This window comes from Gastrolobium bilobum, unplaced genomic scaffold, assembly GCF_033153095.1.
Source record: "Gastrolobium bilobum isolate Gb01-03AN ecotype WA unplaced genomic scaffold, APGP_CSIRO_Gbil_v1 utg16848, whole genome shotgun sequence".
In the NCBI taxonomy this organism is placed as follows: domain Eukaryota; kingdom Viridiplantae; phylum Streptophyta; class Magnoliopsida; order Fabales; family Fabaceae; genus Gastrolobium; species Gastrolobium bilobum.
Window position 1 is genome coordinate 388,917 of NW_026899058.1, and position 20,567 is coordinate 409,483.

At 34.0% G+C, this 20,567-nt stretch overlaps 3 protein-coding genes across 5 annotated transcripts; 2 read left to right on the forward strand and 1 right to left on the reverse strand.

The window, feature by feature from the left end:
- Positions 1 to 473: 473 nt before the first annotated feature.
- On the reverse strand, positions 474 to 12,246 carry LOC133286754 (uncharacterized). Of its 2 annotated transcripts, none has more exons than XM_061484206.1 (6): positions 12,079 to 12,246; positions 11,126 to 11,246; positions 10,260 to 10,575; positions 3,881 to 3,982; positions 1,155 to 1,299; positions 474 to 906 (listed from the first exon to the last, which is right to left on the reverse strand). In XM_061484206.1, the coding sequence occupies exons 3-6, from the start codon at positions 10,341 to 10,343 to the stop codon at positions 797 to 799; spliced, it is 441 nt and encodes a 146-aa protein (XP_061340190.1). In that variant the 5' UTR covers positions 10,344 to 10,575; positions 11,126 to 11,246; positions 12,079 to 12,246; the 3' UTR covers positions 474 to 796. The 2 variants fall into 2 exon arrangements, with proteins under 2 accessions (XP_061340190.1, XP_061340189.1); XM_061484205.1 differs by having other exon boundaries at positions 11,126 to 11,258.
- A 2,540-nt stretch (positions 12,247 to 14,786) lies between these two features.
- LOC133286746 (uncharacterized) lies at positions 14,787 to 18,645 on the forward strand. 2 transcript variants are annotated; one of them, XM_061484195.1, is made up of 6 exons: positions 14,787 to 15,081; positions 16,139 to 16,298; positions 16,678 to 16,865; positions 17,301 to 17,424; positions 17,780 to 17,914; positions 18,186 to 18,645. In XM_061484195.1, exons 1-6 carry the CDS (start codon positions 14,845 to 14,847, stop codon positions 18,332 to 18,334), a joined length of 993 nt encoding a protein of 330 aa, XP_061340179.1. In that variant the 5' UTR covers positions 14,787 to 14,844; the 3' UTR covers positions 18,335 to 18,645. The 2 variants fall into 2 exon arrangements, with proteins under 2 accessions (XP_061340179.1, XP_061340180.1); XM_061484196.1 differs by having other exon boundaries at positions 17,780 to 17,910; positions 18,203 to 18,645.
- A 478-nt stretch (positions 18,646 to 19,123) lies between these two features.
- On the forward strand, positions 19,124 to 20,221 carry LOC133286723 (NAD(P)H-quinone oxidoreductase subunit S, chloroplastic). Its single transcript, XM_061484178.1, has one exon. It carries the CDS (start codon positions 19,200 to 19,202, stop codon positions 19,920 to 19,922), a length of 723 nt encoding a protein of 240 aa, XP_061340162.1. The 5' UTR covers positions 19,124 to 19,199; the 3' UTR covers positions 19,923 to 20,221.
- The last annotated feature ends 346 nt before the right edge of the window (positions 20,222 to 20,567 follow it).

A 20,567-nucleotide genomic window follows, 5' to 3' on the forward strand; every position in this document is an offset into this window, starting at 1 on the left:
CAGTATCGAATGGTATGCAAATATTTTAACAAAGTAGTGAGTCGGTTGACAATTTTTTTTTTTCTTTATACAATAAAATGATATCAAGACTCCCCAGCATGTAAGAATAAGTGTGAACATTGTTTGTATATAGTTTTATCCTTATATTTTTACAAAGATGTTATTTTTCATATTTGAATCCATAACCTCTTACCTTAACACTGGTCTAAATCTCGTCTCAAGTAACACCTCTTATATAACAAACAAACAAACAAAAAAAAATTACACCTTTTAAATAGAAGATAAGGAGAACTCAAGATACGTTGGTCAATTTTCTTTTTTATCAATTACATTTCCTCACCCAAAGTAAAAGTTGCAAAAGCATGGCTATAGTCATATATATTTGCAAGGTCAAAAAGTCTCATCTTGGCTATACTATCATTTAGATTAAGACTTCAACCAAAACTTCAACTCAACTATGATAATTGCCAAGTTTGATTTCATTCTTTCTTTTATGTAACACTTTTCCAAGAATGAGAGAAATTGCTGAAAGCCGGGCTAACACTTGGCCAATTTCAATTCAGCACAATGATAGAAAGTCACATGTCAACGACAAACACAAATGACATGTTGTATATAAAGATCCATCCCAGAAAATGAATGTATATATAAGCACTGTTATGGCCTTCTTTTTATTTGAAAAACAAAATCAAAGGAAAATAGAGTATATTAAATAAAGCCTCTGGCTGAATCATCAGCTACTAGGTCATCTATTTCTTTATTTAGGATCTGATAATGATTCACTTGAAACTCAGTATCACTGGGATGAGAAATCATCCGAGACATCACCCTCTGACTCCGACACATAATCCTGATCTTTCTCCTTGTCAGTGATTTCAACTGAGACTGATGATTTAGCATCAATACCTGAAAGAAACATAAATGGAATCATATATCCAGCTGACTACAATTAAGCACTAAAGGATAGAAGCAGGCCATTATGCAGCTCAAATGTTTCATATTTTGAAAGTCACTTCTAATTAAGTAACCCTGTGATTTTCCCTCCGATTCTTTGCTAGATGTATTAGTAAAAAACATTTATAGATATGGACAAAGTTGTATGTGCCCATGGTCATAGACGTGACTTGTACTAAAAGTTTTGTTCAGAAATTTACTCTGGTTAACAGTTATTGAAGCTTTCACCACAATTGATAAGCCAGATGATGTCTTCCTGGATTCGGTAGAGGCAGAGGCAGTGGCAGTGATAGTATTAGTTTTATCACTCTCGATACTCCTTTTCCTTTTAAGTGATTTAAAACTCTGCAATAAAAAAGAAAAAGAAAAAGAAAGAAACATAAGATGGATGTGGGAAGTTAGTGGATGATAGCTCAGCTCAAAACCAAATATAAATAGTAGAAACTTCTAAGAAAAAGGGAGCTAACATGAACAGAGGAACAAATCTTCACAAAGGGGGGGTTAGAAATTTAAATGGCAATCAACCACCCAAGTTGAAAAACAATGAATTTAGTATCTATTGTAAAGTAAGGAAATTATTTGCAAACTCCAACTGAAAAAGTAAGAATAGAAATAGAAAATGTAGCTGTCATATGCATATCAAGGACTCCAAATCATCAATGTCTAGAATTCAAAGAATCTGCGGAGCTGTTTTCTAAGGTAAGGTGAAAGCAATTGAAAAGATCCAACTCATTTATAGCCAAACAACATTACCAAAGAATCTAATTTTTAAGTTTATGATACCTATGTCTTGGCCATCTCAGCCATACAAGGTAACATATAATAGCAATGCCACCTTGAGGGGTTCATGAAACACATGATGCAGATATCTGGCCCACGTTCAGCCAATGACATGCACTGGAGCAAGAGATCCATAGTATTGGGAAGCAAGATTGTATATTAACAGATTACAGAAAAATTACTTTCACGTCAAACTTCAGAGTATTCATATGTTAAATTAGAGTGAGAATATTCTAATTACCAAAAATTATCACTACTAACTTACTACCCATCACATCACCATTGGATCAAAGAGAGAGAATGTTAAAAAGTGTTTGAAGAGAGAGAAAATGTTAATTTAATGGTGATTAGATAAATAGTAAGTTGGTAGTGGAAAATTTTGGTAGTGAGAATATCTTTCCTCGTTAAATTAATTATACAGGGAAAAAAAAGTAGAAATAACAAAATCTTCCCATTTGAATCATGTCATAGTAGCATAAAGTTTTAATGAACAAAAACCTTTTCAGCCTACCAGAATTACATTCACTTATAGCCAATGCTTGGAAACCAATGGTTAAGATGGGTGAAATCAGAAGTAAACTTTCTTATACAACAAAATCAAGGACTCGAAACAATACAGTTGTCTATATAAATTACTTCATTTTCCAAATCTCAGAAAAACAACAGTTCCAGAGTTCTTTTCCAGGAATAGAACCAAACAGTAATCAGTTATAATTGAACTGGATATCAAAATTAACATAGCAAGCCATCCATGAGATGGGGTAACAGAAAACTGAAAAGCATGGCCGTGATGAGAAAACACAATTGAAAGATTGGTTGTTGAGATATATAGAGTCCCACATTGGTTGTATGTGCAACTAATGTGAAGTTTATAAGGTCTTGGGTACTCCCACCCTAAGAGCTAGCTTTTGAAGTGGTGTATCCTAAGGTTCTTTACATGGTATCAGAGTCTCGCCGCCCCCCACTTTCTCTTGGGGCGTTTCTTAACACAGGTAGGCTGGGCCTGTTGCATTGTCCACTCTTCAAGCCCAATGAGCTCTCGTATGAGGGGGCGTGTTGAGATATATAGAGTCCCACATTGGTTGTATGTGCAACTAATGTGGAGTTTATAATGTCTTGGGCACTCCCACCCTTAGAGCTAGCTTTTGGGGTGGTGTATCCTAAAGTTCTTTACATTGGTGAATGAAAAGTAGAACTTATGGTTATCAAATTATTTGAAAACTTAATATTAGTTTCAGAAGATTGGCTAATAGGAACTCTTCTTTTGATATAATAACTTTTTTTTAAATAAAAAAGAAAACATATAATTCATTAAGGATGGATATAACAAAGGGATAAGATTTTCTACCTACCTTTTTTTCTTACCTATATTATCTACTCGTCTTCAATACCATTGGATCAAAATCTCACTATTTGTATCCCCTCTTGAGATTCTGATCCAATTGTATTGAAGATAAGTAGGTAAGGTAGGCAAGAAAAAAAGGTAGGTAGAATATACATCCCTATGACAAATTAAATTTTGTCCTAACTGCTTCAGTTGTTAACCAGAAATCCAAAGTAGTGAAACATGCCATTTATTTGCCCAGAAAATAATTATGAAGCAATTGAACTAAGGCAAGTTTCCCCTGCAGATAGCCACAACATATTGTATGATATCCAACCAATAATTGAGCTCAATTGTGCCACAGTAAATGCCCTTATACAGTGAAGGAGAGAGAAACAAAATAAATGATTAACATAATTAAAATTGGTAAGTCCCACTTTTTGTTTCTTTCTTTCACAACAGCATCTATGAAGTGACTGCAGGAGAGCCAAATACCAAAGAATTAATCACTCTCTTGGACTCAATCAGTACAGTCAGCACATTGAAACTTTATATATATTCAACAAGATCACGTGACACTTCCATGGAGCAACCTTAAAAGATTACATGTCCACAATGCAAGAAACATTCACAAAAATAGATGGGAAATCCCAGGCCTGATAAGAACAATACATGTAGTTAATGATTTAGGAAGAATGAAATTCACAAAATTAATGATATCACATCTTTTATATATGCACCATCCATATTCAATTTGTGAAGTACGACCATATATGTTACTAATTAAGTTAAAGCCACATCAATCACAAAGACCAAACTCACTGGTGAGTAGATGCCAACCCCTGCGTTCTTAGCATACTCCACATAGCGCATGAGATCAGAATAGGTAAAGAAGTGCTGCCCAGTACCTGGACAATAATAGAACTACAAGAAGAAAATTCAACAGTCACTCAATGTAGACATTCATAGAAAAAATAAAATATATTGGTTGACATTATTCAGAAATTCATTTCCATTCGTTCTACCTGGATCACTAATATTAATCTGCTTTCTATGTCAGCAATATAAAGCAGAATTGCTTTTGCATATGTTTCCACTTCGATAATTTCTTTTATTTTTGGGAGGGGGAATAAAAAATTTGTTTTTGGTAAACAATAAAAATATATTATTAGAAAAGAAGGAGAGAGAGTAATCTGATCAGAGGATAAGAAATCCACCAAAAAGGGAAAAAAATAAAATAAAAGAAAACAGTGAGCCAGAGTGGATCAAGAATTCAACAAAGTTGTTCAGTTTCTTCGCATATCAATACAGAAATGCTCAGCCAAGAGTAGAGCATCAAAGAAAAGCCATAAACACAATCATATCCCATTTTCAATGTAAGAGCAAAGACACCCTAAAAAAAACCATCCAACCAAATACACCAGAGAATTGCCAACACTGCACACATAGAAACTTAGTTTCTGTATTTCTGCCAAAATCTTTAAAATTTATAATGAGAAACTACTCCAAAGTGAAAGGACACATCCAGTGTTAGCCAAGAGCCCCAAACAGGTTATTCAAAAAAAATTAGCAGCTTCACAATGCAAAAATAAGTGGGCTACTATTTCTGAACTAGAACTGCACGTAACACACATATCAAGAGAAAAAAGCTATCCAAGGTCTATGAATCTGCAACATGTCATTTGTCTTCACCTGTGTGTTAAGTACTGCAGTCCAAAAGGAAACTTGTTCATAAAGTTTGGAAGTCCAAATAGGTTTCAAGTTTCAACTTTGATAATGAAGAGAACTGATAAGTCTTAACAAAAGAACTTTTATGTATTTATTTAAAAAAATCTTAACAAAAGAATTATAAGATCAACACAGTTTCCCCCTCGTTAGCCTCCAAGTCTTCAATAACAACACAGCAACTACTATCAAAGTAGGATGAAGCCCAAAATCTTGAGAAACTGTCTCTAACATTTTTTAAAAGGGCTTAACTATATAAATACTCTGTAATGTTAAAAAAAAATGTAGATACATGTAAATAAATAAATAAAAAATTTGTGAGGACATGGAGAGCTCCAAATAGATAAACAATATGCATGAAAATATCATACACCAACAATTAGATAGGTATTTTCTTTGTCACCCTTATTATATGTTTTTCTAATTCCTTGCATTTCTTGTGACTCCATATCAAATCCCGATATCCTTATTTTGTGCAACTTTTTTTTTAATATCAAGCAGTTTATTTTAGCACATTTCTTTTGTTGGGACAAATTTCAAAGTCATCATTTGGGAGGAGCCTGATTCTTCCTGTCCAATTGCAGTAGTAAGAGGCCAATTTGCATCACTTTAAGTTCTTACTTGTTTTGAATGGAAAGCCCAAATAAATTGATGTGATCAAATGAATGCATCTTGCAGTAAATCTTGTTCCAACTCCTCGTTCATGCCAAACCACAGACAACCTTCATACTAATCTATTTTCATGAAAGTGATGCCATTTTGTAAACCACAGCTAAGGTTATGCTTTCATGGTTGCCTGATGAAATATATTAGGAAATCCAAATGACAACATGGCAGGTAGTTCAGGCTGCTTCAGTTTTACACAAGCTAATGTTTATTGATATGATCTACTTTACCCCAGGATTTATGGAAAACCCAAGGTTAGGAAGAGAAAGAATGACTACAAGGAGCTGTTCCCTCAGGACTTTGAGAGCTTGGTCTCTCCCACACACTCAATGATTTCCACTCAATAATCTCTCCTCGCAGCCTGTTTCTCCTTAAATCCTACAACCCTTTAGAGAAATATCCTCCAATATCAGGAAATCCTAACTGTTGTATCTAACCATATCCGTTAATATCAAGTAACTCTGCCCAGTGCCTACTATTTCCAACAATATCAATTAATACCAAGTAGCTCTATCTATTATATCCAACAATTTCAATTAACTCTAGCTCCTTTTACAAGAGGGCCTGACCCATCTAAATCATTGGACCCATCCTTATTTCTCCTCCCATACACCTCCCTAATTGGGGGCCAGCTACTAACAAAGTCATCTCAGAAAATTCTGACATTCCTCTCCAATCATAAGCATCAGATAATTGCATGCATTGGACACCATCAAAGTGCCTTGTTCTGTCTACTACTACCAAGGCATTTGAAATGGCACAGGAGAAAGTGCTAGAACCTCATTTGACACATCCAACATTTACCAAAAAACCAAAGAAACTACATTACAAATATCTAGCTTTCAGATCCTTCACTAGTAAATTTTGTTTTCTATATCTTATTTCAGATCCTTCACTATTAACAATTTACCCTTTTATACACCACCTCTAAGGTTAAGAATTTTTTTCTGGACATAAAATCTTCATAGGATTACAATTAATGATATGTTGCAGGTGTGTTGGCCTCATAAGGCTTTATCCCCATATGCTAGTTTTATGTGTAACAGCAATTCAACTTTGGCCAATCACTTTATTTTTATTGTGATGTTGCTAGGTAAGAGAGGGAAAACCTTCTTGGTTTATTTAATGGGCACATATTCGTTGTGTCTTATGAGATTTTTGAAACGGAGTGCAAGGACCGATGATGCTTGCTTCTTTTGCAGGCATGGGGAGTATTTTTTGTTTGAGGGAATTGTTAAAATTTTAACCTCTGGATTTTGCTTATCAATTCTTTAAGGAGAGTTCTGCATGAGATATAAGGGATTAAAGATTTATTTTAGGCTAATGTCTATTTCTCTTTTCATTGAATTCCTTTGTTGTTTGGAGGATTCCTTATCCTCCTGTCTTGCAATTTTCTTCCCTTAGTAAATTCATTTTTAGTAACCAAAAAAAAAGGTTAACTAGTCTCAGAATCACAGAAACAGATAACATAATCAATAGGAGGGAGATCATTTCGTGGTCAGCAAACTTGCAAACAAATCATTTGCATTAACTGTGTTCAGTACTGAAGTCTAAATGAAAGATTTCAACAGAGAGGTGGATTAGCAATAAGAAAGTTGTCCCTGTTTTGAAAACAAGGACCTAGAAATGATTCCATAGGAGAACACCCCAAAGGAGTCTAAGGTCCAAAGGGGGGGGGGGGGGGGGGGGGACAGAGTCAAGCAAGCCAAGAAGAGATGCCATAAAGGTGTTGAATGAAGAAAAATTTAAATGCCAGGAGCCGTTAGAATTCAGAATAAATAATTCCAACTACGTTTTATTTCCATATAGATCCTTCGCTGCACTAAGACAATACTAGAGCCAAATTTAAGCTTCAATGCCAGATGGAGCCATGCTTAGGAGAGTTTGATTTATAGAAATCAAGGACCATCTGCAGATAACAACGGCCTTCACAGTTCACACAAGAAGAAAAGGATTTCTCAAATCTGTTTGTTCAAGTCTCCACTCTTGACTTTCATCTGTGTTGCTGTTGTTTCTTCTAGATTTATATTTAAAATTACTTTGACAAATCAAACATCACAGAAAGAAAGATCCACAATTGTAAATGATAAAGCTAACAAAGAAAGTTTGGAGCCTGTAATTAAAAAGCCTTCCTAGTTTGGTTAAAATTCTAGTTATGCTCTGCTAACAAGTAAATACCATGCCAATTTACCATTTTCTATTTCCCCAAATCTAAACAAGCGACACAACTACAGTCTACAATATACATCCATTTTTAGTTAGCATGTATGGTCTAGGTTAGTTAACGCCCATGCAACTACAATGAAATGCACATTATGGAAATTCATCACAATAGTCAAACATGCACTTCATATATATTAAGGATTATTATACTAATTGGTTCATGTATGTTTTTGAATTATGAACAAAGGTTAAACACTGATTTAAAAATTCAACTTTATCCCAAAACAAGCATTGATGTAGTTTTATCTACCCACATGTAATAAGTTCACATTAATTATTGGATGTAGTTTAAAAAGGTCATTAGTCATTTGAACCACAGCATGTGTGATTAAAGGCAGACACAAGATTAAGAACCTTTCATGCAGATCTATTCACTACAAAATATGGAACCAGGAGTTAAACTATCTAACATCATGAATTACTGGAATGTTGATGTTATTTAGTTACTGGCATGGAGAAATAGAAAGTTATTCCATTTCCATGATGAGAATAATAAATCAACGTAACATCAACAAAACTTTTATCCCAAACTAGTTGGGGTTGGTGGATGATGACACTAATAAATAATATTGTCACTAATGTAACATGCTTGGAGTCTGTTAGAGACACCATTTAATATTGAGACTGAAGAAAGACATTAAAATTGTTATTTGTATTTTACGTGATGCAGTTGGGTGTTTATGTCCTACAAAATTTTATTGATAAAATTTATTCAAAGTTGTGTTACAAATGATATTGGTTGTGTTACAAATAGTATCTTTAACATCGTCTACAAGGAAGTATTTCAAATATTACTGTAGTTGATTTGGTTCTGTTTAGACACATTGGTTATATGGTAAGCAATAAATCTGACTCATAGATATGGGGGTAGTCATCAGCACTTAAAGTTCTTTCAGTAATTGTTTGACAATAATCAAGACTTAAACATCGGCAGTAATTGAGAGCTCCTTTCATCCTGAAAAAAATTACTTTGCCACTTATAAAGTGTTTGATTATTATTTGTAACTTACGTGATACAATTAGGTGTTTCTGTCCTGCAAAATTTTATTTATAAAATTTATTTAAAAGTTGCATTAACTTTTATGAGACAGAAAAACCAATATATTTAAAAGTTGTATTACACTAGTAACTTTAAATAATAGCTTCATGTCTGCTTATTTTTTAATTTAGACCATCATCATCATCTCAAATATAATGACTTTTTATACACAAAGTTTGTTGCCTGAGTAACTTTCATATATTGTTTGTAATAGGAAGAGGTAATATGCTGCTCAATAGAAGGAAAACAGGTGCCTCACACAGGAAAATTGGAAAACAGAGAAAGATCCTCTAAACCAAAAAAGTATATTTAACAGTTGAAGTATAAAATTGTCTGCATCAAAAAACCCACCAAAAACCATTAGGGGCTTATCTTGACAGGGATATAGCTGTTACGGAGACAGAATGGCAGACTACATCACAGGGGGTATATGGGAACCTAGAACAATTTAGTTAGTATCAAACTGCAAGTTATTACCAAAGCATTTGCATTCCCTGCCTCTAATCAATATTAGACCTGTAAAGAACCAATTCAATCTAAAAGCTTAAGCTTTGTTGGGTGAGGCTATATTAATAATTTTATATATCTCAACACGCCCCCTCACACGAGAGCCCACTGGGCTTGAAGGGTGGACGATGCACCGGCCCGCCTACCTGTGCGAAGAAAGAAATTCCACTAGAAAGAAAGTGGGGGGCGGTGAGGATCGAACCCGGTACACCGAGGCTCTGATACCATGTAAAGAACAAATTCAACCTAAAAGCTTAAGCTGTTAGGTGAGGCTACATTAATGATTTTATATATCTCAACACCACCAAAGTTCAAAGCATACGGCAATGAAATCATTTTGAACTTTGTTATTGAAAAAAGGCGCTATACAAACAGTTGCCAACCACCTAGTTTCATTCTAGTATCTATGATTACATTTACAAGACAATACCAACAGAAGAAATCTAATATGTTTTTTGCTTTGCTACATAGAATTTTTTATTTTTCGAAATGGAAAAAAAAAATTGCTCATGCTATACTAATCCAGATCTATTAAGTATTTTCAATTGAAACAAGAGGTAATAAGAATTTTTAGCATTTAATTAGTAGATATGATATTAACTAGTCAATTCAAAAAGCAAAATAAAATCAACAACGCAATCTTTTGACAAAATGAAATCAATCGCTCTTTAAAAGACAATTCGCCACATGATCAACTTTAATGAAAGTCAAAATCTTGATTGCCCTTACTAGAATTCAATAATTTCACCCAAAAAAAATAACAGAGAATGTAGAGGAGATTAATTAGTAGATTTTGAGAATTTTTAGCATTTAATTAGTAGATATGATATTAACTAGTCAATTCAAAAAGAAAAACAAAATCAGCAACACAATCTTTTCACAAAATGAAATCAATTGAATCAATCGAATCAATCGCCCTTTAAAAGACAATTCGCCACATGATCAACTTTAATGAAAGTCAAAATCTTGATTGCCCTTACTAGATTCAATAATTTCACCCCAAAAAAAATATCAGAGAATGTAAATGAGATTTTTAAGTACCGATAATTTGGATCCATCCTTTTGCACTTCAGTTTCTAAAGTCCATCCTGTAGGAATCGGGCGTGCATCCCTCTTAGGAGCCATATAAACAACAGACTTTCTCCCCGAAATAAAATTAGGAAAGATCTCTTCCTTCTTCCTTTTTGCTCGAGAAGCTTTTTCAACCTAGGTTTGTGACAAGGACACAGCAGTAAAAGGGTAAAGACTGCAACAAAATAGATGCCTCTAAAACCACGTGCTTCCATTCTCTCCACGTGCAGTCGGCCAGTCATTAAAGGTCAATTGATGCCCAAATGGTACTTTTTCCTTGCCATTTCTGGAAGACAATCAGATGCATTGAACAAAACCAACTATCATTAGCCGGAAGGTTTATAGGCATGGATTGATGCCAATTCAATTCAAAACATTACCAAAGTATGTCATATTACCATTTCTGTGAACAATTCACTTATAGTCCCACTCACCAAGAACAAGTGAGACATATATCCTCTTGAAATCAATGATACAAAAGGAAAAACATTGTAGCAATGCATAAAAATCAAAGGGTAAAAAAAAATATTAAATAGCAAGCAAAGACAAATGAACCCCACATGACAATAATGTCAACAAAGGTCCTTTTTGGCAACTTGGAGCTATAAAGCTCCCACTCTGCAAATTTCTTATTGATTGATCAAAATAAAAAAGTTTAGAATGATGAAGTAGCAAATTGTCAAGGAAATCAAATGCCTTGATCAAGCATATAACCATAACTGAAGATGTTTTGCCCCTAACCAAGGGGCCATCAAATATTGAAAAGAAATTTCAACAAAATTCATAGGACATTTATCTTTAAGGATCATGACACAACAAACAATTAAAAAAGCTACCTTTAGAGAGAAAGGGAAATGCTGGATATGAATGTCATCTCATTTCCGGTGAGACCATAATGTAGATGTTGTATAGTTCATTCCTCTCTGGCAAATTTTCCAGCAATCTTCTCTTGTGATGCTACATGTAACACTAACAACGGATGATCAAATTAATTCAAATAAAATCTCGAAGGCTACACAAGAAAATATGTATTAATCTAGAACCTCATTAAGTAAGAATGCAGTTCCTGTTCCATACATTTTATGCAATCAAACAATAGTATTGGTTAGCGTTTTAAAAAATTGTGGTCAAAACAAAAGAAGATAAAAAGTAGGATATTATTTCTACTTTTTTCATGCCTACTTTATCTATTTCTCTCATATTAGATCACAATCTCAACTAACAATGGGAGGGGAGAGAAAGAGTGAAGTTCAGTTGAGATTTTGATCTAACAGGAGAGAAGTAGGTAAAGTAGGCATGAAAAAAGGTAGGCATAATAACTTATCAATGTAAACCTATTTTACTTTTGGATTAAGTAGATCAAAGTGAATTCCACTTTAGTTATGCAATAAGCAGCGATTTTGTGTTATTGGGAGAGGGTATAGAACCCTCATAGGCCAGTTAACAAAGACATATATCCCTCTCACTTGATGATAATTACCCACTAATGAAACAGAGTTTTCCCCTCAAAATATGTACTTGATGATAGGTAATTGAAAGTACATAACTTAATAATGAAAAGATTAACCAGAGTAGAGTGTTCACCCCTAGTTTTTTCTCAGTATTATCCAAATTGAACACAGAAATCCAAACCCACTCACTCCTTCAACCAATAATACACATGCTGCCAAGCCCCAACAACCAACCACACATGAATGTCATGCTTATCCTAGCTAGTGTAAGAACCAACAAGTTTAATGAATATGAATAGTTGTTAAAATACTATGCAACAAATGCATGCATAACATACCAGTGGCAACAAACATCTTCAGCCCTTTGTGTTTTCCAAAAGTTGTTGTTGTTGTTGTTGTTGTTGTAACGATGCACTCACCGGTTCAATAACAGAAAAACCCTGCAAGACGAGTCGAACGACACTATCGCAGAGTGCTTCAGCGTAAGCAAAAGCATTATTCATTATCAATTTCCAAACTCGCATTTTACACCAACTAGAAAATGAATGATTTATTTATGATGCAAAATTGAAAGCTTTAATCACTCATTGAAAAAAAAAAAAAAAAAAAAAGAAGAAAAATCAGGGTCGCTTCTAATAGAAAAATTCACGAAAACTCAAAAGTTTAGATTAAGAGTTTTTTTATGAGAAATATGAGAAACAATCAGCTACAGAACTACTTATATTAGTTAGTTAATTTCTAAAATTAAAGTCTCTTTTTTTTAAAAAAAAAAAACTATTCCTAGTCCCTCAGAAATTTTCATTTAGCTGAAATCGTGGTCCCTCACAAATTCAAGAAATCAAAAGGACTAATATGGGTTCATTTTAAATTTCTTAGAATCACGAATAGCCTTTTTATTTGCTACGGATTAAAGCGGACATTATGAAATTTGCTAAGGACAAAAAAAATATTTTCTTTTAAGAATAACTCGCGCGCACCTCAAATAATTTACACTGATATTCTTGTAAATAACCTTAAATAATTGATATAATTTAATATTCAAACTAGTAAATGTATATATATATATGGGGCAGGATCATTTTACACCGGTGTAAGAATAATAAGTCTTACACCAAATCTTAACCATTGATTTTCTGCATCTAACGGTTAAGATTTATTAGGTCTCACTCATTCATTAATTTTTAATTCCAAATAAATCTCAACCGTTGGATGCACAGAAATCAACGGTTAAGATTTAGTGTAAGATTTATTATTCTTACACCGGTGTAAGTTGATCCTATCCCTATATATATATATATATATATATATATATATATTTGAGGTGTCAAATAACCTCAGATAATGATGTCACGTATTTACAAATCAGAGTTATTGATTTTTTTTTTATCTAAAGGCTATCAGATGAGGTGTCAAAGGATCCTACCTCATTTGATCTTTTTTGATACCTCATCTGATAGCCGCTAGATCAAAAAGGATTAATGGTATCACATGCTTACAAATCAGAGTCGTTGATATTTTTTTATCTAACGGCTATCAGATGAGGTATCAAATTTCAAATTTGACACTGGTGTCAAAGGATCATACCTATATATGGGAAAAAAAAAACATTTTTACAGTCACTTTAGATAAGGTTATCTACAGTTACCCAAAAACTACGTTGTTTTGATTAATGAAGGGTGTTTCTATAATTTTGGTGAATTAATGAAGGGTGTTTCAGTAAAATGCATATGATAAAAAAAAATTACAGAAACACCCTTCATTAATCAAAATGACGTAATTTTTGAGATAGTTGCAGATAACATTCTCTAAAGTGGCTGTAGAAATATTTACCCCTATATATATAGGGATAGGATCCTTTGACACCTCGTCTGAGAGCTATTAGATCAAAAAAGATCAATGGTATCACATGCTTACAAATCAGAGTCGTTGATCTTTTTTGATCTAACGGCTCTCAGATAAGGTGTCAAACTTGAAATTTGATACAGGTGTCAAAAGATCCTACCTTATATAGGGGTAGGGGTTTACATTTCTGCAGTTGTTGTATGTGCAGCAATCAAATACTTGACATATATATACTTGAAAGCATTAAATGCGGGGAATCATAACCATACAAAGGATGAAAGCATTAAATGTGAGAAATCATAACCATACACCTGTCGTTGTTGTACGTAAAGCGGCTGCAAAAAATAATTTTACCATATATATATATATATATATATATATATATATATATATATATATATTTTTTTTTTTTTTTTTGATAAAGTTTAGATTGTCATTTTTATCCATGCAGAATTTGGTTGTTATATATTTTTTTTAATGTCAATTCTAAATTTTTAGTCGAATTTTAGGACCAATAGGTTAAAAAAAATTATAAGGATTACCTAAGATCAATATCTTAATGTGTTTGGAAATTATATGTCACTTGTGTTAAAACTGGGAGGGTTTTACTGTCTTGTGAAAAATGGGAAATGAATATATCATGCTGTAGGAAATTGGTTGTGTCGTGTCATGGTTGTGGACCTCACTACTTTTTTTTTTTTTTTTTTTTTAAAAGTGATGGGGTCCACATTGAATGTGTCTATAGTATGACACAACTAATTTCCTACAACATGATACGTGTATTTCCCATGAAAAATACCTTTGATTTATATAAAAAAAAGTATGAATTCATTCTCATTCCAACCGTACCCAAAATTGATATATACAATTTTAGGAAAAGATATTTATCATTTAAAATGACACAACTTATATTTTTTCACTCTCATAAAAATGTGAGACCCACACCACACCTTTATATTTTTTTGTTCACTCTCTCTTTCTTCCTTTATCTATCTCTTTCTCTCACTTGAAATGACACAACATTACCTCCTTTAGAATAATACACATTTTTTTCCATAATTTTAACAGGTGGGACATCGTTTTTGGTCATTTTCGTAAGTTGCTTGTCATCAAATGAATCGTGGGAAACACTGCTAGTGATAGGAAGCACACACAAAAAACGAAACAACAAAAACAGAAAATGTTTAGTGTTACAATACAACGATAAAGGAATCAAAACTCAAAGCAAAGAAGGACTCAGAGAGAGAGAGAGAGAGAGAGAGATGAGTATGAAGAAGGTTTTGGTTGTGGGAGGCACAGGGTACTTGGGTCAGCATCTGCTACAAGCCTATGCTGATACCAATGGCAATGGAAGTGACAACGCTTACGATCTGGCATTCACGCACCACTCAACTCCTCCTCCACAGCCTTTGTTGGATGCCATTTCTTCCTCCCTTGCTTTCTATGTTGATTTGAAAACCGGCAATGGATTTGAAGCCATTTCCAACGCATTTGGTCAGGTTCTGTTCTTCTCCCTGCTCCACCCTCCTAACTTGAATTTTGTTTTGTTCATGTCTTCAATTCAATTGGGTGAAAAAAATTAATGATTTTGATTAATGGGTCGTTTTCTGAGCTTCTTTTTGGGATTAAAGTTTGGAACTTTTTTTTTATATTGCTAGTTGATTGTTTCGTTTTCACCAACAGTTGAAGTGAAATGTCAAACTCTTTAACATGCTTTTATGGTTTTTATTATTGCGATTTATGGAGTCTCAAATGGGAAAATGTTGTTGAGTTTGCTCGAGTTGGGATAGCTTTGGCTGTTTCATATGAATCACTGAATTAATTGTTTATTGCTTATTCATAGCAATGATTTAAATAGTCTAGTATATGTGATGTATGTTGCTCACATTCCATACAAAATGTAAAAGGGCTACTAGCATAAGATGTCAAATGCATGTCCAATTTATCTGCTAATACTTAGTGGATCTTACATGAACAAATCTTCAGAATCATTATAAATGGATTTAGATTATAACTTTGCAACTGGTTTTAGGCCAATTTGGATAACTACGTCTTTTCTTGTTTGACACTGAGGCTCTGTGGTTTTCTCCATGATTAGCACTAATTTTTTATCATCCTTGAAATTGAGATTTATTAATAATTTCAAAATACTGCATGCTTTTGAACTGATGGAATTTATTTTTATATAAAAGGTTTGCTTCTCCATTTCCTCTCAACTTGGTAGCCCCTCATTAATCATCCTTCTTGCCATATACCAGTGTTGAGTATGATCAAATTTGTCTGACAACATGGATCTTGGAGAGACAGAGAGAGAAAGCATGTTTCATGTAATGAATTTTAAAATATTCATAATTTCAATAGGCGCTGATGTCTTACAAGAGTTTGAGCATTTCATCCATTAAATGTATCTTGAGGGTGTTGCTGTCTCCAAATAGAAAATCATCACAAGAAAACATCTGGATAAAGGATCACATGTTACCATTTCAAAGTTTATAAAACAGTTTTATGATTTGTATTATTATCGGACTGACAACTCTGTTGCTTTTCTAATGGCAGCCTGATATAGTTGTTAATTGTGCTGCCATCTCAGTGCCTCGTGCTTGTGAAATTGATCCTGCTGCTGCGCATGCTATTAACGTGCCATCATCTCTTGTAAAATGGTTGCAAAGTTTTAAACAGAGCAGTACTCTTCTCATCCATCTCTCCACAGATCAAGGTAACCCAACCTTATCAGGATAGATGAAGGTGAAGGACTGGATAATTTATTTATTTTTTAGCAAAAAGAAGGAAGATATTTTTATAACCTTTTTGAGCTCTGCTCACTTCCCTCTTTATATCTTTCTCTATGTGTAATGCTTGTCATTCTTAACTAAAAGATTTTATCATCATTGTCAAGTGTTGGAAATTTTGACCGGGAATAACATGGCCGTGCATAATTATCTCGCCTTTATCTATTTTTCCCTATATCAAAGAGAACAAATCATCTCTGGTGTAGAATTTTCTTTCTTGATTAATATGTTGTGTTTGTTATCCATATCCAAGTCCATTTACAGTTTGATTTTAGCTAAATTGTAATCCATGTTTCTTCTCATCAGTTTATGAAGGGGAGAAGTCCTTTTATAAGGAAGAAGACATTGCTGTTCCAGTTAATGTATATGGAAAAACTAAACTGGCAGCAGAGCAGTTCATTTCAGAAAAATGCTCTAACTTTGCAATTTTGAGAAGCAGTATTATCTACGGGCCACAAACAGTCTCACCTGTTCCAAAATCTCTTCCTATTCAGGTGCATGTGCAGTATGTAGACTTTGTATTATACACTTCATTGGCAAGCTAATACTTCCAGCATTTAGATTGATGAAACTTGAGAGTCTGATGCTTGTAAATTTTTCTACTTCTTGCATGATAAACATGACATTTCTTTCTTAAAAAGATGGTGGTAATGCTTTGCTCTCATTTTTTCAATCTTCAATATTAAAAAATAACTTTCCACCATTTGTGGTTTCTTGTATATTGTTCCCTTGGTGCCTTTCTTTTTCCTCTTTGAAAGAGTGCTTATGATTTCAGATTTTTGCTTCAACCTTGTTGCAAAGATTATAATTTTCCATTAGTACTTATTAGCTGCTTCTAATTCTTCTAGGGCATGTTCTTGGGAAAGGTGTCTGTCTATGGGGGAATTTATAATTACTTGATATTTGATTTAACTATCTAACTGTTGCAGTGGATTGATGGCGCCCTTGCTAAAAGAGAAAAAATGGACTTCTTTCATGATGAGTTCCGTTGTCCAATTTATGTTAAGGATCTCGTAACTATCATACTAGCTTTAACAAGCCAATGGATATCAGGTATAGGACTTTATACCTAAGCTTACATATAGGTTAGACATATGGTATGCTGCAAAAAAAATTAATAAGAATGATTTGGCATTTGAGACTGATTTTCAATGACAAGATTAATTCTTATCTAGAAAGTTGTTTATATACTATAACTGAATTCCAGTTATGTATGATATTTTCTTGTGTATAATTTTAGCATTACCTAACAATTGACCCCTCTTGTTCTTGTAATTATGATTTCCTTTGGCTTTTCCAGATTTTTGTAAAAGGCTCGTCTTCTACTTTCTTGTATTGTTTAAACAACTTTAAGCTGAGCCATCTCAAATTTGTATTGTGAATTCTGGTTTTCTGATTCTTGTTACAGAGGGCAAGCAAATGCAATTGTTACTTAATGTTGGGGGAACTGATAGGGTATCACGCGTTCAAATGGCCGAGGCTGTTGCACAATTTAGAGGGTATGACACCTCATTAATCAAACCAGTGTCTGCCTCATCGGTATGTATTGCGCTTCATTTTATCTCAAAATTTTGTTATACAAAATCAATAACATGCTTTCTTTGTTTATCTGCATAATCTCCATGTATATATGAAAATATTAACCTCTAATGCTAATCCTTAATCAAAGATTCGAGACCCTTCGTGTCCTCATTCCATTTCATGGCCACCAAAGTTTCTTATTGATCTTTTGATGGCCATTTGAGCACTATTTAGCCTGACATTATTTATCTTCTTCTCTTGCTCTGATTGTGCTTTCTTAAGATGTATTTAAGCTTTTCTTATTTTTCAGGTTGACCGAGGTGTGAAGTCCCCAGCTGATATATCTATGGATATCACTAGATTGGTTCAAACCCTAAGATTTCATCCTGTTTCATTCAAAGATGGTGTGAGATTAACGCTTACAACTGGAGATAAACAATGAGGCAACAAGGATGTCGAAAAAGGCTTCCTCATTGGCATTTGAGTGTTGTTGCCTAGCCTTAAAAGTAAAATGTGCTCCCAATAGCTCTTATTACATTTTACATTGTTGTAAAATAAGTCTAGGTAAATTCTTGAAAAGGTCAAGTCAAGCCAATTTGTTGGACCTTATGGGAATTAGAAAATGATAAGTAATTAATCAAGTCACAAAACCAATCACCAATTGTCATTCATCACTTTCCGCTTAGTCCAACAAGTTGGTTTGGCTTTCCATCTCTGTCATTCTCCCAATAAATTTTGAAATGTTCATTTTATAAAATAAAATAAAGGTCAGTGTACTGACGTATTGTTTTCATTTATTTTTGGATGTAACAAAAAAATGGAATTAAGTTGTTAAATGTATGTTCAATCATGGCAAGGTAATTGCGTTATTATTATAGAAATTGCTTTACAATTGCTGGATTTAAGAAAGCACTGTGTCAACCCTCAAATGTACTCTGTAAGACTGCTAATTATGCTTGGAAATATGTTACTTAGCTTTTGACTGCTTGATTCTCTGGAGATGTAAAAAAATAAAATTAAAAAAACTAGAAGTTGATGGGGATGCATTCTAACAATAGAATAGCCAGGGAAGAGTATATACTTTGTCCTCGCTTGTGTTGTGTCACACATGAGAATGTGGCCCAATGAACTAACTTTGTGGTCAGGATTAAATGAGAGGAAGCTTTCTGATAATTTTTTCTTTACATGGAAGATAGGGCTATCCAACAACCTTTGTGGTCAGAATTAGACTAGGATTCTGTTCTTTCCATATCTCACTCTCTCCTCTCATTAATGCTGTCTGTGGCCAGTTTACTAAACAGTTAAGAATGTCTACTTTTGTTGCTCTTCATAGCCTTCAAGGCTCTCTTCTTCGATCCCAGTTCCTAGGCCAAGATAGCCTTACTCATCTCTACCCTCGCAGCAAGCCATCCACCATTCACAGCATACCAACCTACAATGTAGTACAACCATGTGCCAAATTTGACATGGTGCAAATCTTGGGAGGCAGAGGACTCTGCAATGGAGAAGAAGGCCTTCAGCAAGAGCTGAAAAAGCAAGTTGGTGTTGATGAGAAGCCACCAACATCAGCAGAAAGTGACAAAGAGCAAGAAAACTTAGGTGGCTCAACACAGTCTTTAGAAAGTGTTGTAGAAGATGGTTTTGATAAAGAATTGATGGGGTTAACTGGGGGGTTTCCAGGGGGTGAGAAGGGTTTGATAAAATTCATTGAGGAAAACCCACCTCCCATTTCAGGTGCAGGAAACAAAAGCCTGAACCTTTCACTGTCAAAGAAGCCAAAACCACCAGAACTTCCTTTGTTACTGCCAGGAATGATTGCCATTGTGAAGAACCCAAATAACCCTTTTTACATGTACTGTGGTATTGTCCAAAGAATCACAGATGGAAAAGCTGGGGTTCTCTTTGAAGGAGGGGTTTGGGATAGGTTGGTCACATTCAGGGTGGAAGAATTGGAGCGCAGAGAAAAAGGCCCTCCCATGAAGAACCCCAAGTCTTGTGTGCTTGAACCATTTCTTGAACAGAAATCATAGTTCAGCTCTTTGTTGCAATTTGCAAAGAATGTTCACTTTTGTTATCACGTATATATATCAGCCTTTCTGACAATTAAAGCTTAGATGGGATTGCTATAGCTGCTTTGATATTCTCTTTTGCTGAGTGATGTTATGAGGGTTAACCAGAAATGAACAAAGGTTGAATTGGTACGAATGAAAATAATACTTCTTTGTGCTGAACCTGTAAATTTATGTAAGGTTATGTTGAAAAAATAAATAAATTTGATGGTGTATATAATTCAGTGTGATTTTTATTGTTATATTTTTAGAGAGAGCTGTTCATGGGCATTGTCCTTTTGTAGAAAGAATCGTAGAACTACTATGGTTGGAAAAAGATTGATCATGGTTTTCTATTTCAGTCCCGTGCTTACACATTATTGATAAATGACAATTAAAATCAGCGTATTGTTCTTAAGTAACAATGCACTAATTAAGAATTGTAGGTTAGCATTACTTGTTCGAGACAAAGCTTGGGTCCCACACACTTCTCAAAATGGAGATTATGGCATGTGGGGTAGCTCCTAAAGCCTTAAATTTGGCCTTAGCCTACAAAGCCTACTCTGTAGTTGAGATTTTTGAACCTCAAATTCTCGGAGTCCTATGATTTAGTGGGATAAATTGGAG